We start from the raw sequence: 12,102 nt of genomic DNA on the forward strand, positions 1-12,102 counted from the left end.
TGCTACTGTCGCTAACCGTGTTCATGCTGCTGGTAGCAGAGATCATGCCTGCCACATCCGACTCTGTTCCTCTCATCGGTGGGTTATACTTCTGTGTTCGTGTGTATGTGTGCGTTTAACATATTGATGTGGGCAGGATAATGGAATCACCATGGAGGACGTGTTTTTGGCTGCACCTCCAGTCAGGCAACACGATTGCGTCCCAATTTTGAAAGGCTTTTGTCTTTCAAGTTAAAATCTTGATGATTACATCAAGGCTTTCCAAGACACACCATCATCATCATCATCATCATCATCATCATCAGCCAGTGAGAGAGATAGAGCAACTGTTGGTTTTGCCAGTGGACATCTTGACTCACATTAACTATCTTACTGGTGTTGACTGATATTAAATAAAGTTCATACGGCTGGATTATTATCAGGTTTAAGAATCTGTATAATTTTCCAGTGTATTTATTCTGCTTCACGATTTCAGTGTTGATTTTATTGTTGCAGTTTTGAGTGCAGTTTCCTTTTCCTCTTGGCAAATAACCTTTTGCATGGTTTGAGCAGAGTTCTTTGCTTTCATGTTAGGGTGCCGTGTAATACATGTGCATCAAATATGACCGTGGGGTAGTTCAAATGGGATAGAAAACACTCGCATAAAATAATCATACTTTTTGTTTACGCTGCAGCGCAATACTTTGCCAGCACCATGATGATTGTGGGGATGTCTGTGGTGGTGACGGTTATCGTCCTGCAGTTCCACCATCATGACCCTCACGGAGGCAAAATGCCCAAATGGGTGAGTTTAAAATTTCAATATGCAGCATTCACCGTCATTATTTTATTTATTTATTTATTTCGACCACGTAAACAACCAAAAATGATAAAACAATGCCAAATACATGTGCACACATATACATAAACATAAATACATATATATACTGTACACACATATGTAAAGACATATTCACACACACACACGCAGCACATGTAATATTAATTAACAATAACTCAGACAATAAATAATAACCATAATGCACTATCTATGCCATTTACGTGAGCGAAAGGGAGTAGGAAGCAGCATCTCGGGCCAAACATAGCTAAAGAAACGGCAGTGCTGATTAATTATGAATCAAGATTGGGACCGGACAAGTTGTCAGAACTATATTTTCATGTGGTATTTAGCTTCCACCTGACGGCAGCTATTTTGTAAATGGACTGGGAACGACCACCAAGTCCTTTTTTTTTTTACCATGCAGCATAAAATAGTTTATGTGACTGATACTGTGTGTACATACCAGTGAGACTCCTCTCTTTTTTCAGGTTCGGGTGGTTCTACTGAACTGGTGTGCCTGGTTTCTTCGAATGAAGCAACCAGGCGAAGGGCGCAAGCGGCCAGCTTACAAGTACCGTCACACCTCCCAACACAACTCCAGCACGAGCTCCATAGAGATGGGCGCCGTGCCAAGCCTCAGTGTACCCCTGTCCCAGACCTCCTGCCCGCCGTGTCCCACAGGCACCTCAAACGGTTCGATGAACCTCTACTTTGGCAACTACCACCCCATCGAGAGCTCGCACTGTCCATCTTCGAGTGACTCCGGGGTAGTGCTGGGTGGGCGTGCCCACTGCTCCCCAAGTGACGAGGCTGAGCCACCTGCAGGAGCTGGCGGCGTTGGATGCATCGGCATGGGCATCAGCATCCCCCCACCAGAAATCCAGCACATTTTGGCGGAGGTGTCATACATAGCCCAGCGATTCCGAGACCAGGATGAGGCCGAGGCCATCAGCAGTGAATGGAAGTTTGCAGCGGCAGTGGTGGACCGGCTCTGCCTGGTTGCCTTCTCTCTCTTTTCTATTGTTTGCACATTCACCATTCTAATGTCAGCGCCAAACTTCATAGAGGCTGTTTCAAAGGACTTCACATAACCAGTTACAGCAGCAGGAGAGAGAGTTGATTGATGAAATGAAACACTGTGCATGCCATGGTTCCCAACCTTCAGTCAGGACCCCCCCCCCCCCTCCCCCCACTGGAAAAGAGATGGAATAGACTGAAAAATGTCTAAACATATCTCTGGAAACTAATGAAAATATATGGACCCATTCAAATTTTCTCAATCATGTAATCAATTGAACCAAGCTTGGTACAAACCAATCACTGAAAATTGGGGGCGGCAGTTGTCCGGTCCACAGGGAACTCGCTTGGGGGCCGGAGGGACTATGAAGGATTGACTTGATGGTTCGTTTAGTTGTTTTTGGGTTGATAAGGACCCAAAATCACCATAATAGTGTAGAAACATGGGAAAAGTGAGTTTTTCATAATATGGGACCTTTAAGAGATTTATGTGGAAAATAATGGAGCTGCTAATTGTCTTGAAGTTGAAAGGTTGTGAGTGCAAATATCAGTCTCATTCACAATTGATTTAAAAAAACTGGCTTCAATAACTGTACGATGGCACATGCAGTACCCCCCCCCCCCCCCCCCCCACAGTCCACCTCAGCCATGTATGTACTAACATCACCTTGATCAAATACCAACTGCTACCCATCTGAACTTTGAAACTATGAGACATTTTTTATTTAAGACTATATAATGATGTTTGGTCAGTTGAACTTGAGACGTTTCACTGTGAATTTTATAATTTTTGCATTTGTTTTGGGCCACAGCGTGTCAGACACTCTTTGATTGCTTTGGCACAAGTCTAGAGTGAAATGTTTATTTCAGACCATTTTTCACTTGGTTAATGTTTTAGTTCTGCTAATAGAATTAATTAATGATGTAATTACATGATAATGCATTGTGCTGGTGGGTTTGTACTGATGCATATTGCCATATGCACAGGTGTCTTTTCCAAGTGTAGTCAAATACTGCATATTTAACTGTTACTGTGACACCATGTGTGCATGTACGCATCATTGATTCCACTGTAAGAAGTACGGTAGGTCACAAATTACATTAACTGCAGAATATACTGTAGATTTATTAAAAGGTCTCAGCTTCATCTGTGTTTTGTAGCAGGAGCCGAGTGACCGATTCACAAAACAATGTTCATCTGTTTATTTTCACCTTCACCTCCCAGCCACCTCATTGTCATAGCTTCAGTCTTAATCTATTATTCCAGTTGTGAGTTTTTTGCTCTTTATGTCAATAAATGTTTACTTACACTCTGTATAACAGACTCACTGAATTTTATGCATGATTTTACAAATTATTTTTATTGTGTGATTTTTCTAATATTTTAAACTATTTGCTTGGGTTTTAATCTTTCTTTTCTAGAGGGATAGGGTTTTTCTTAAACAGGCCGAAAAAGTTCTCAACCTCCCACTTTTGATGTTTTCTGGATGAACACTTCCGGTTTTCCTAACTCTCCTGGTTCTTTTATCCCATTCAGAGGTGTGTAATCAACAATTCAGGTACAAGTTGGTGAGGAAAATCAGTGCTCAGGTTCGCACTCCGGTCCCTGTGTCTGTTCCAGTCGTCACACTAATTCAAAACCTATTTCTGGTTATATTGTTACAACGTGGACTAGCAGGTGGACCCCAGTAAGCAGAGACGCACACAAAAGATAGTTTTAAACTTTTTTACTGAAGAAGAAAACGACAAATAAAAACTGAGGATCGGACCAGCTGGAGTCCGAGCAATATAGAGACTAAAAGCACATAATGATGACTGGATGAGTATCAGGTGTGTGGAGGCCAGTCCCACCAATCCACCAGCTGCAGCCTCAGGCACTAATCAGAGCAAAGTAGAACCATATGTGAGGAAAAAGACACAATCCTCACAGATATACTGGGCCAACGATTAGAGTGGTGTGCATTCTTCCACAAAGACTGCAGAGATTAAATTTATGAATGCCTTCTTGTTCTAATAAGTAAATAAAAGAACAAAATAAAGGTTGGATACTTGTAACCAAACAAGAATTCTTATTAAACTCCTCGGGTGCAGTCAACTGGCTGCTGGTAGTCGTTTTTTGGAGATGCTGCCTAGGAACATGATGAAGAAGGACAATTCATAATTGCAACCATTTACAGGAAAATTGTAGAAATAGAAGTAGAAAGCCTTTATTGTCATTGCATAGTGGATATATAACGAGATTAGGTAGCGCATGAAGGCAGGAATGTCATTACCCTCAAAGTAAAGAATGAGATCAACTACCAATTAACATGGAAGGAAAAGCCTTGTTGCAATTCCATACTATGGCCCAGAATGAGAAGGGTTTCAAATGTTTGTTATTGAGAGTACATGCTCATTCTGTGCAGGATTGCCCGACGCTGGTGCTGTGGTTGCCAGTTCATTCCAAAGCTAACACATGGACTCTCACCGGCAGATTTACAGGCGGTGAAGCACCAGGACCTGGACCTGAGTGGTCAACAAACTCCGGCGTCAAAAACTAAAATTGTGAGTAGGATCTACAAACACGACAACATAGAATTTGACTGTATAGGCAGAGAGCCTGAATGTTTGTTTCTGGAGAAGTCAGGAATAAAATAAAATAAAATTGAAACCCCATTTATTGATTCAGAAATCAGTTACAAATACACATAAATTCTGATTCATTTTTACTTTTCTTGGTTGGTGTATAAAGATACCAAGAACAATTTAACCTTTTGGTGATGATCCAGATCATCGCGTGGACGGTGTAAATCTAACTATGAGGGGAATGAGCTGCTTGGCGGAGGTCTGTGCTCTCGGAGTGCTTCTCTAACCTTTGCAGTGAGCTAGCTAATATCTCTCAAATGTGCAACTCTCCTTAGGAATACATTTCTGGCTTTATCATCTAATCTAGCGATGCCAATGAAAGTCTCTCTGATATGGGTGTCTTTAGCGCCATTTAGTGGTAAAGTGCAGAATTTCACAAATATTATATTAAATTATATTATATAGATATATTATATATACAATATTTTTTCAGTCCTTCCAAAATTGATGGTCCTGCTGGATATGATTAAAGACAGATTATTCCAAAATATCACTGTATTTAAAAGAAAGAAAGACGTGTCACGTCTTAAAAAAAAAAAACCTGTTGAGAAAATAAAGGAAATGTTTATCTTATATGAAGAGCATTAATTCCAAGTGATTTCTAAGAAAATACAAGGCTATTTATGTACCGGTAAATCAATTGCCAGCTATGAAATTATGCAAGGGAACATAAAGTAATGGACGACTAAAACTACCTTTTTCCTGTCAACAATTTTTCCAATCAACAAACTACTCAACATAAAATTAACGGTGAGAATCTGTGACAATCTCCAGTGTTTAACACAACAATTTCACAATTTCAGGATATAATGACAGATTATTGTGTCAATATTCAACTTTTTGATTTTTGTCAGTTTGCAGATCTGATATTTCATTTATTTCACATGGGATTAGAATAGCTGCGGTGTCGCATACGGCCTTAGACCTTTGATAATTTAATCTGTGACATTATTCCTTTTTCATTTTCCCTCCCTCATTGCTCTTGTCCCGCGGTACACGCCCCATATTATAAAATTCCAAGTTTGGCTTCATGTCGGTGAGATGGGCGAGCCGGTTGGACATTGCAAAGAAAGCAGCAACAGCAGCAATGTCCCAGGCATCCTCCCGGTCAAAGCCTGCATCCTCCAAGGCCTGGAAATGCTGCTCTGTTATGGTCTCACTGCGACACACAGCGATCGCAAACTCCAGCATGGCGCGCTCCCGAGGTGACAGCTCAGCGTTCTCATAGTTAACAGCCACCTGGGTTGAAGAAGGGAATACATTGTTGTCATTCGCTGACACATGGTAAATCCGCTTGATTCTCTAGTCTTACAATGGCAACATGAAATGTACTTTGTTTCTATTATTGATGAATTAGAATTCATTATGTTCATGTGGTAAAAAAAACTTCAGTTACTGTGTCTTTTGCATAAGAAAGTCTTAATTTCATTGCATCACCGTGTGTAATGACAATAAAGTGCTATTTTATTCTATTCTAAGAAAAGGAGAGGCACGTCATGAAATCCAAAATGTTACCTGATCACAAAGAGTGGGATTCTTGGAGTAAATGCGGTGCAATGCACTGTGGGAAACCACACAGTAAAGACACTTGTTTTGGATACTGGTGGCAACTACAATCAGCTCACGATCTGCCTTGGATAAATTGCCTGGGAGACATCAGACACTTAATTAATGTCACATTGGAAAAACACACATTTACAGAAGAACAAAATGAAAAGTAGGTCAATGTGAGGATTGGGGACAACGGAGAGGATCGGCTCAGTTTTACGTTGTTTGGTATTAAGTTATATACCAGCTCAAGTGGTTTGGGCGATCTCCAGACTAGCTTTTGCTTCATGCTCTGTCTTAATGTATTTTCATTCAGGCCTGTCCTTGATATGTGGAACACAATAATGGGGCGCTCTGTTCATATTTTAAACCACTGGTTCTTAAAAAGCTACAGGGGGGGACTTTCCAAAACAGCGCACGGTCCTGATGTGGTCCCGAATGAAGGCGTTTGTGTTTCTGCCAGATCTTATCGTAACCTAGTCGTGTTTTTGTGTTGCTGACAGCTTCTAAAAGCATCTAATTTATCATAGCAATAATTGGCACAACAGGCATAATTCTTTGGAGTCATAAAATCTCTCGATAGAAATTGAACTATAGAGAAACACAAACACCCTCACCTGTCTCTTTGTTCATGAGTTCATTGTAGTAAGCGAAGAAGGCTCTGAATTCTGCTGGTCTGTGAGCGAGGGCTTTGAAGACATTGGGCAGAAAGCCTCCCTGTGGAAACAGCAAGTTTAGCAAGTGGCACAATCAGTGATCAGCTCGGTAGGGTAAAATGGCTTCTTTATTTCTTACCTTTAACTCTACTTCCTCCATAAGCTCCGCTATATCGTAAGGAAGGTCTTTCTTGTCAGGAACCGGGTAGCGACTTATTTTGTCTGCTGATGGAGGGGTGGAGAAACGTCTGGATCCGGCTGCCATCGCCTTCCCTCTCAACATGTAACATGAACGGAGAGACGTCTGGACGGACGACAGGGGAGTTAGTTATGGAAGAGAAATCATTCAGCTCCCAATGCATTTGAGGTTTAATGGGAAATATGCTACTTAAAACACTACAATCATCAGTTTTAAAAACCCACATCACACATGGTCACGCACGCACACACACAGTAACAGTAATGACAATAATAAATGCGAGCTGCAGCGCTATGCTGTAGCGTACGCCCTAAAATAGTTACAGAAGACATCACAAAAACAGCAGCATCTGGAGCGGATCCTCAGATGTGTATTAGCAGTGTTAAAACTAAACAAGAGGGACGCTGTCCTGCAGCATCTGTTTACTATTTTCACCAAAGACTGTCACAGATATTTCATATACGTGTCTGGGAACTGCAGTAGTAACCTGTGGGGAAAAAAAGAGTATAATATGGGATCTTTAATCATAAGAAACAGAATACTTTTATTCTGGAATGGGATAAAAACGACCTGAATTCAGTGCAATGAAACTGAGGCGAGCCAAAGTTTGTCATCAAGGTATTAATGACCTTTGGAGGGGTTGATTTAAAATTATATTTATCAGTATCTGGATTCTTTTTAAGGATTCTGCAACATTTTGGATATAACTTTCAAAACACGTTATCAAAAATTTGGATAAACCTACGCCACGAACTTTTCCGTGTTATTTCCGTGTCTAAACGCTCGGTTTGAGACCGCAAAAAGAGTTTATCCTGTCCTTCTAGGGAAAATAGTTGATTAATGTTGCATTGAGCCATGCAAACCTCTTGTGGTTATCGTAAACATGTTACGAGCAGCATATAACAATCATATAACACCATAATAAACAAGATCTCAGAAAAGAAAAACAAGAACTCACGAGCTCAGTCAACAAACGCGGACGAAACCACTTCAAGACGAGCGCATTCATGTCAGGAAGTTGTGAAGTTCCCCGGAATAAATAGTTCGATCGTTAACTGCGATAGAATCGTATCCAATATGCGACTGATCAGTTATGTCTATGTGTAAGCTCCGAGCGTTGCGTCACTGAAAACGCTCATCGTAAAGCGGACGTCTTTGCGACAGCCGAACCAATCAGGATGCAGCATTGCATCAGGGATCAGGTTGCGGGTGCTTTGTTTCTAACGTTGGTTGGAAATATGCCATTCATTGTTGTTTCCTTGCAAAAACATCCAAAATACTTTTTTATTTATTGCATGCTTTAGTAAATCGATTAACCAAGTAGAATTATTGATAACATCGTGATTGTGTTGCGCATCCATACGTCATCTAAGCCTGGGAGACACAGCCCGGGTAAAACTCCCCCATGTCCATGTACTCCGGAAGTGATATCGTTATACACGAGCGGAAGTTTTTCTTTCATTGAATAAAAAACCGTGCAAGGATATATATATATTTTTTTTTTACAGATAAAGTAACCAACTGGAATTTAACATTATCACAGACATGTTTTACCATGTAAGTATATATATTTGTCTTGTCAGCAGGGAAACACATGGATATGTCTCAGTGCGTGCTTAGCACGTCTGCAGGTTAGCATTACTGTAAGTAATAGTGCGGACAGCGCTTCCAAACATCGTCTCATCATAATTCTTTCTTTATCTATACAGAAACAGCACCAGCTTTCTCTCTCGCCAGATTAACTAAAACTACATCGTTGTTAATACCCTAATATTAATTTAAATCGTACAATGGAACACGCACACACACACACACACACACACACACACACATGTTCTTTTGTGTTTCCACAGATTTCTTTGGACCATGAAATATTACTACATCCGAGGTACTTTGGGCCGAACCTCCTCAACACGGTGAAACAGAAGCTTTTCACAGAAGTGGAGGGAACCTGTACCGGAAAGTGAGTGGCTTCCGTCCATCACGCTGGTTCGACCCAAATCCCGTCTTTTGTTTTTGTTCTGTCTTCAATTGTTGTATCTTGGGCTATTCTTTAAAGTTAGTCAGCTATGACAGATATGAAATAACACGAACGATCCATTGGAACATTATCAGAAAGATATCGATTGGCTTGCCATTGGGCTATCGTTATGAACGTAATCTAATGTTAACAGTGCAGTAATTGTCTGTTGCATTGTACATGAATACTCTACCAGATCTAAGTGAGAGCCATTACTATTTGCTTGAACTAGCTTGGAATTAGTTTTGAACTTTTAATATTGTATTTTTTTTCCATTGCTATTGGCATAATATTTAACAAAAAAAAAACAGTTTAAGACTCCTTCGGACCTTTTTGATAGTCACAGGGTTTCTACGTAGTTTAAGTTTTACTTTCAACCTGGTGTTTTTAGCCTGCGCTTCATAATTAAATATTACAAGCCAAGGGCTAAGTTTGAATGGAAAGTTACATTGAGCTGTGATTCAAGTGTGTGTGCACAGAGGAAGCAAACATAAACAAATTGGTGCTTTGATCCTGCACGAGATAGAATATGAATACAATAATAATAAGTGAAACACATTCTGGAATCGTTTGATCACTGTACGTGCTGTGTGAGAACTTGAATTGCTTTACTTCTACTTCTACTACTGTACTTTCGGCTTGTCTCGTGAGGAGTTGCCACAGCGTAGTAGAGAGCTCCGCCCGTGTATCAGGCAAAACTTAAAACTGGGTTTTAACTTGCTAATCTAAAAAAAAAAGCACTCAATAGCCAACAATAATGCACCGCAGCAGACTTTTTCTTCGACGTTATAATAATTTCAAGATATATTTGATTCAAATATTTGAACATGTTATCCATTTAATTGTATTTCCCCCCCAGGTATGGCTTTGTCATTGCAGTCACCACCATTGACAACATCGGGGCAGGTGTAATCCAGCCGAGCCGAGGGTTTGTCCTCTATCCAGTCAAATACAAAGCCATTGTATTTCGCCCATTTAAAGGTGAAGTGGTGGACGCCGTGGTCACTCAGGTTAATAAGGTGAGCTATGATGAAGTCTTCTTCACTTTCATTTGCTTACTCTTGTTACCTTAAAACTCAGGTGCTACTTAATCACGTCAGTCATGCCTAAGCCTATTTAAATCTGAAGTGATCCATAAAGTCACATTTTCTTTTGTGCATTTCAATTCTATTTCTCTTTGTTTCTCAAAGGTCGGCTTGTTCACAGAAATTGGTCCCATGTCTTGCTTCATCTCTCGCCATGTGAGTGGGATTAACATTAACACTTGGCTGTTTGCCTTAAAGATACTTTTTATTTTATTTTATATAATCTTTATTTTATGAGAAACTTTATTTTTGCAGTCCATCCCCTCAGAAATGGAGTTTGACCCAAACTCTAATCCTCCTTGTTATAAGACACTTGATGAGGTAAGAATATTAATTGTTTTTTATTGATTTAATACTGAACTTTATTGGGTACACTCCCTTAAACTGTATAAAAATGTATGTGTAATGATATTTATGTAGGTAACTCGGGGACCCATTCAAAATAAACAGGAATAACGATTTTACATTTGATTTATATGTACAGTATTACCTTGACAATCGAGCATAATTCATTCCAGGACTGAGCTCGTAACTCAAAGCACTCGTATATCGAGGTATTACTGTAAATAGATCTGAAGTAAAAATGCGTGCGTGTGGGGTTGTTCTGAAAAGGGAATCTTCTTACCAAGGTGGTTTTTAGGCCTGGTTTGATTGCACTTTGCAGGAAAAATTAAAACAGCTATTGGTGAAAATGAAACGTAAGTTACAAATTCTGCATGCAAAGTAGTGACATACTGCTTATTGTATTTCCACTCCTATCAGTCTTCATTTAATAGAGTTTTATTTCCCTTTTTTCAAGGACATTGTCATCCAGCAAGATGATGAGATCCGGCTGAAGATTGTGGGAACAAGAGTGGACAAGAATGACATTGCAAGTCTTTTTTCTTTGTTATTTTGGAAAATTGTTATGAAGGCTTATCATGTGCAGGCAGGCTGGAACAGGTGGAGGAAAGTATCAGGTGTGCTCTGTGATAGAGTGTGAGCGAGGATGAAGGGAAAGGCCAGCCATGATGGACGGCTTAGAGACGGTGGCTCTGAGGAGAAGACAGGAGGCGGAGCTAGAAGTGGTGGAGATGAAGATGCTGAGGTTCTCCTTGGGAGTGACCAGGTTGGAGAGGATTAGAAATGAGACAGTAAGAGGGACAGTGAAGGTTAGACGCTTTGGAGATAAGGTCAGAGAAACCAGACTTTGATGGTTTGGACATGTCCAGAGGAGAGACAGGGACTGTATCGGTAGAAGGGTGCTGAGGATGGTACTGCCAGGGAACGGGGCTAGAGGACGACCCAGGAGAAGATACATGGACGTAGTGAGGGAGGACATGAGAGTGGCTGGTGTTGGGGAGGACGATGCAAAGGACAGGGTGAAGTGGAGAATGTTGATTTTATAACAGTCTGTAGAAGTGTTTTGAATAATAATCAATAGCATTTTAAAAACAAGTTTCTCTCTCTCTTTTTTTAGTTTGCCATCGGGTCTCTCATGGATGACTACCTTGGTGAGTATTATTGGAACATTATCATATGTGGTTTATCTGTTAGATGGACATGGACTGATATAATTCCATGTTTGATATTAATTCCTCTGAGTCACATACTCCTGAATTTATTTTAATTGTTCATTACTTTAATGAAAATGCATTACCGTATGTTTGTGATTGATCATTGTACCTTCTTCATTTCCAGGTCTTGTGAGCTGATTCTCTCCAGATGGTGCACATTTCAAATGGGACATCGTATAGCATTGTAGTTATTCCTATATTGAAATGAATCTATCCTGGTTTATATGGTATACTCACAGTTGGTGAAGCCTCTTACCTACATTACTTTCTGTTTTTCTCTGGGTTTTTTTTATTTTTATTCGACAATATGTTATAAAAATTATTGTAACCATAAGAAGGCTGATTTGATTGAGCATGAAATGGGATAGAATGTACCCCATTAATTGACTGTTTCATTCAGGTAGAATTAATTAACATCTCAATGTACATGATGTTTTTTGTTTGTTTATGGTAATAAAATGTTTTTTTTTTTAATTGTTCTTATACATCTTTTCTCTTCAAATTTCCTGTATGGAAAATATTATATCAGAGGGTTGTACCTCTTTGTGAGCAAATAAACTTGACAGGTAGCTTGCA

General features: G+C 39.9%; 3 protein-coding genes across 3 annotated transcripts; 2 read left to right on the top strand and 1 right to left on the bottom strand.

Annotated features, from left to right (window-relative positions):
* Window positions 1–8: 8 nt before the first annotated feature.
* LOC137914782 (CHRNA7-FAM7A fusion protein-like) lies at window positions 9–1,911 on the top strand (the record flags this gene model as incomplete). The annotated part of the gene is made up of 4 exons (XM_068758277.1): window positions 9–78; window positions 675–784; window positions 1,309–1,459; window positions 1,502–1,911. Coding segments are annotated over 4 exons (741 nt in total), but the record flags the coding sequence as incomplete, so codon positions are not given.
* A 1,638-nt stretch (window positions 1,912–3,549) lies between these two features.
* LOC137914780 (uncharacterized) lies at window positions 3,550–7,961 on the bottom strand. The gene is made up of 5 exons (XM_068758275.1): window positions 7,824–7,961; window positions 6,806–6,970; window positions 6,628–6,727; window positions 5,978–6,108; window positions 3,550–5,701 (listed from the first exon to the last, which is right to left on the bottom strand). The coding sequence occupies exons 1-5, from the start codon at window positions 7,872–7,874 to the stop codon at window positions 5,411–5,413; spliced, it is 738 nt and encodes a 245-aa protein (XP_068614376.1). The 5' UTR covers window positions 7,875–7,961; the 3' UTR covers window positions 3,550–5,410.
* Window positions 7,962–8,295: 334 nt separating this feature from the next.
* LOC137914781 (DNA-directed RNA polymerase II subunit RPB7) lies at window positions 8,296–11,947 on the top strand. Its single transcript, XM_068758276.1, has 8 exons — window positions 8,296–8,422; window positions 8,719–8,828; window positions 9,745–9,904; window positions 10,076–10,126; window positions 10,226–10,291; window positions 10,770–10,841; window positions 11,430–11,463; window positions 11,651–11,947. Exons 1-8 carry the CDS (start codon window positions 8,411–8,413, stop codon window positions 11,662–11,664), a joined length of 519 nt encoding a protein of 172 aa, XP_068614377.1. The 5' UTR covers window positions 8,296–8,410; the 3' UTR covers window positions 11,665–11,947.
* Window positions 11,948–12,102: the final 155 nt, after the last annotated feature.

The sequence above is a fragment of the Brachionichthys hirsutus genome, unplaced genomic scaffold (assembly GCF_040956055.1).
Source record: "Brachionichthys hirsutus isolate HB-005 unplaced genomic scaffold, CSIRO-AGI_Bhir_v1 contig_1458, whole genome shotgun sequence".
Taxonomy (NCBI): domain Eukaryota; kingdom Metazoa; phylum Chordata; class Actinopteri; order Lophiiformes; family Brachionichthyidae; genus Brachionichthys; species Brachionichthys hirsutus.

Bases quoted from the DNA above. Each gene is read 5' to 3' on its own strand.
- LOC137914780 (XM_068758275.1), bottom strand. From the start codon at position 7,874: ATGAATGCGCTCGTCTTGAAGTGGTTTCGTCCGCGTTTGTTGACTGAG. The intron at 6,971-7,823 runs GTGAGTTCTTGT...TCGTCCGTCCAG, and splicing joins CGCGTTTGTTGACTGAGCTC to ACGTCTCTCCGTTCATGTTA. The intron at 5,702-5,977 runs GTAACATTTTGG...TCTTCAACCCAG, and splicing joins ATCCCACTCTTTGTGATCAG to GTGGCTGTTAACTATGAGAA.
- LOC137914781 (XM_068758276.1), top strand. The intron at 9,905-10,075 runs GTGAGCTATGAT...TGTTTCTCAAAG, and splicing joins TGGTCACTCAGGTTAATAAG to GTCGGCTTGTTCACAGAAAT. The intron at 10,292-10,769 runs GTAAGAATATTA...CCTTTTTTCAAG, and splicing joins GTTATAAGACACTTGATGAG to GACATTGTCATCCAGCAAGA.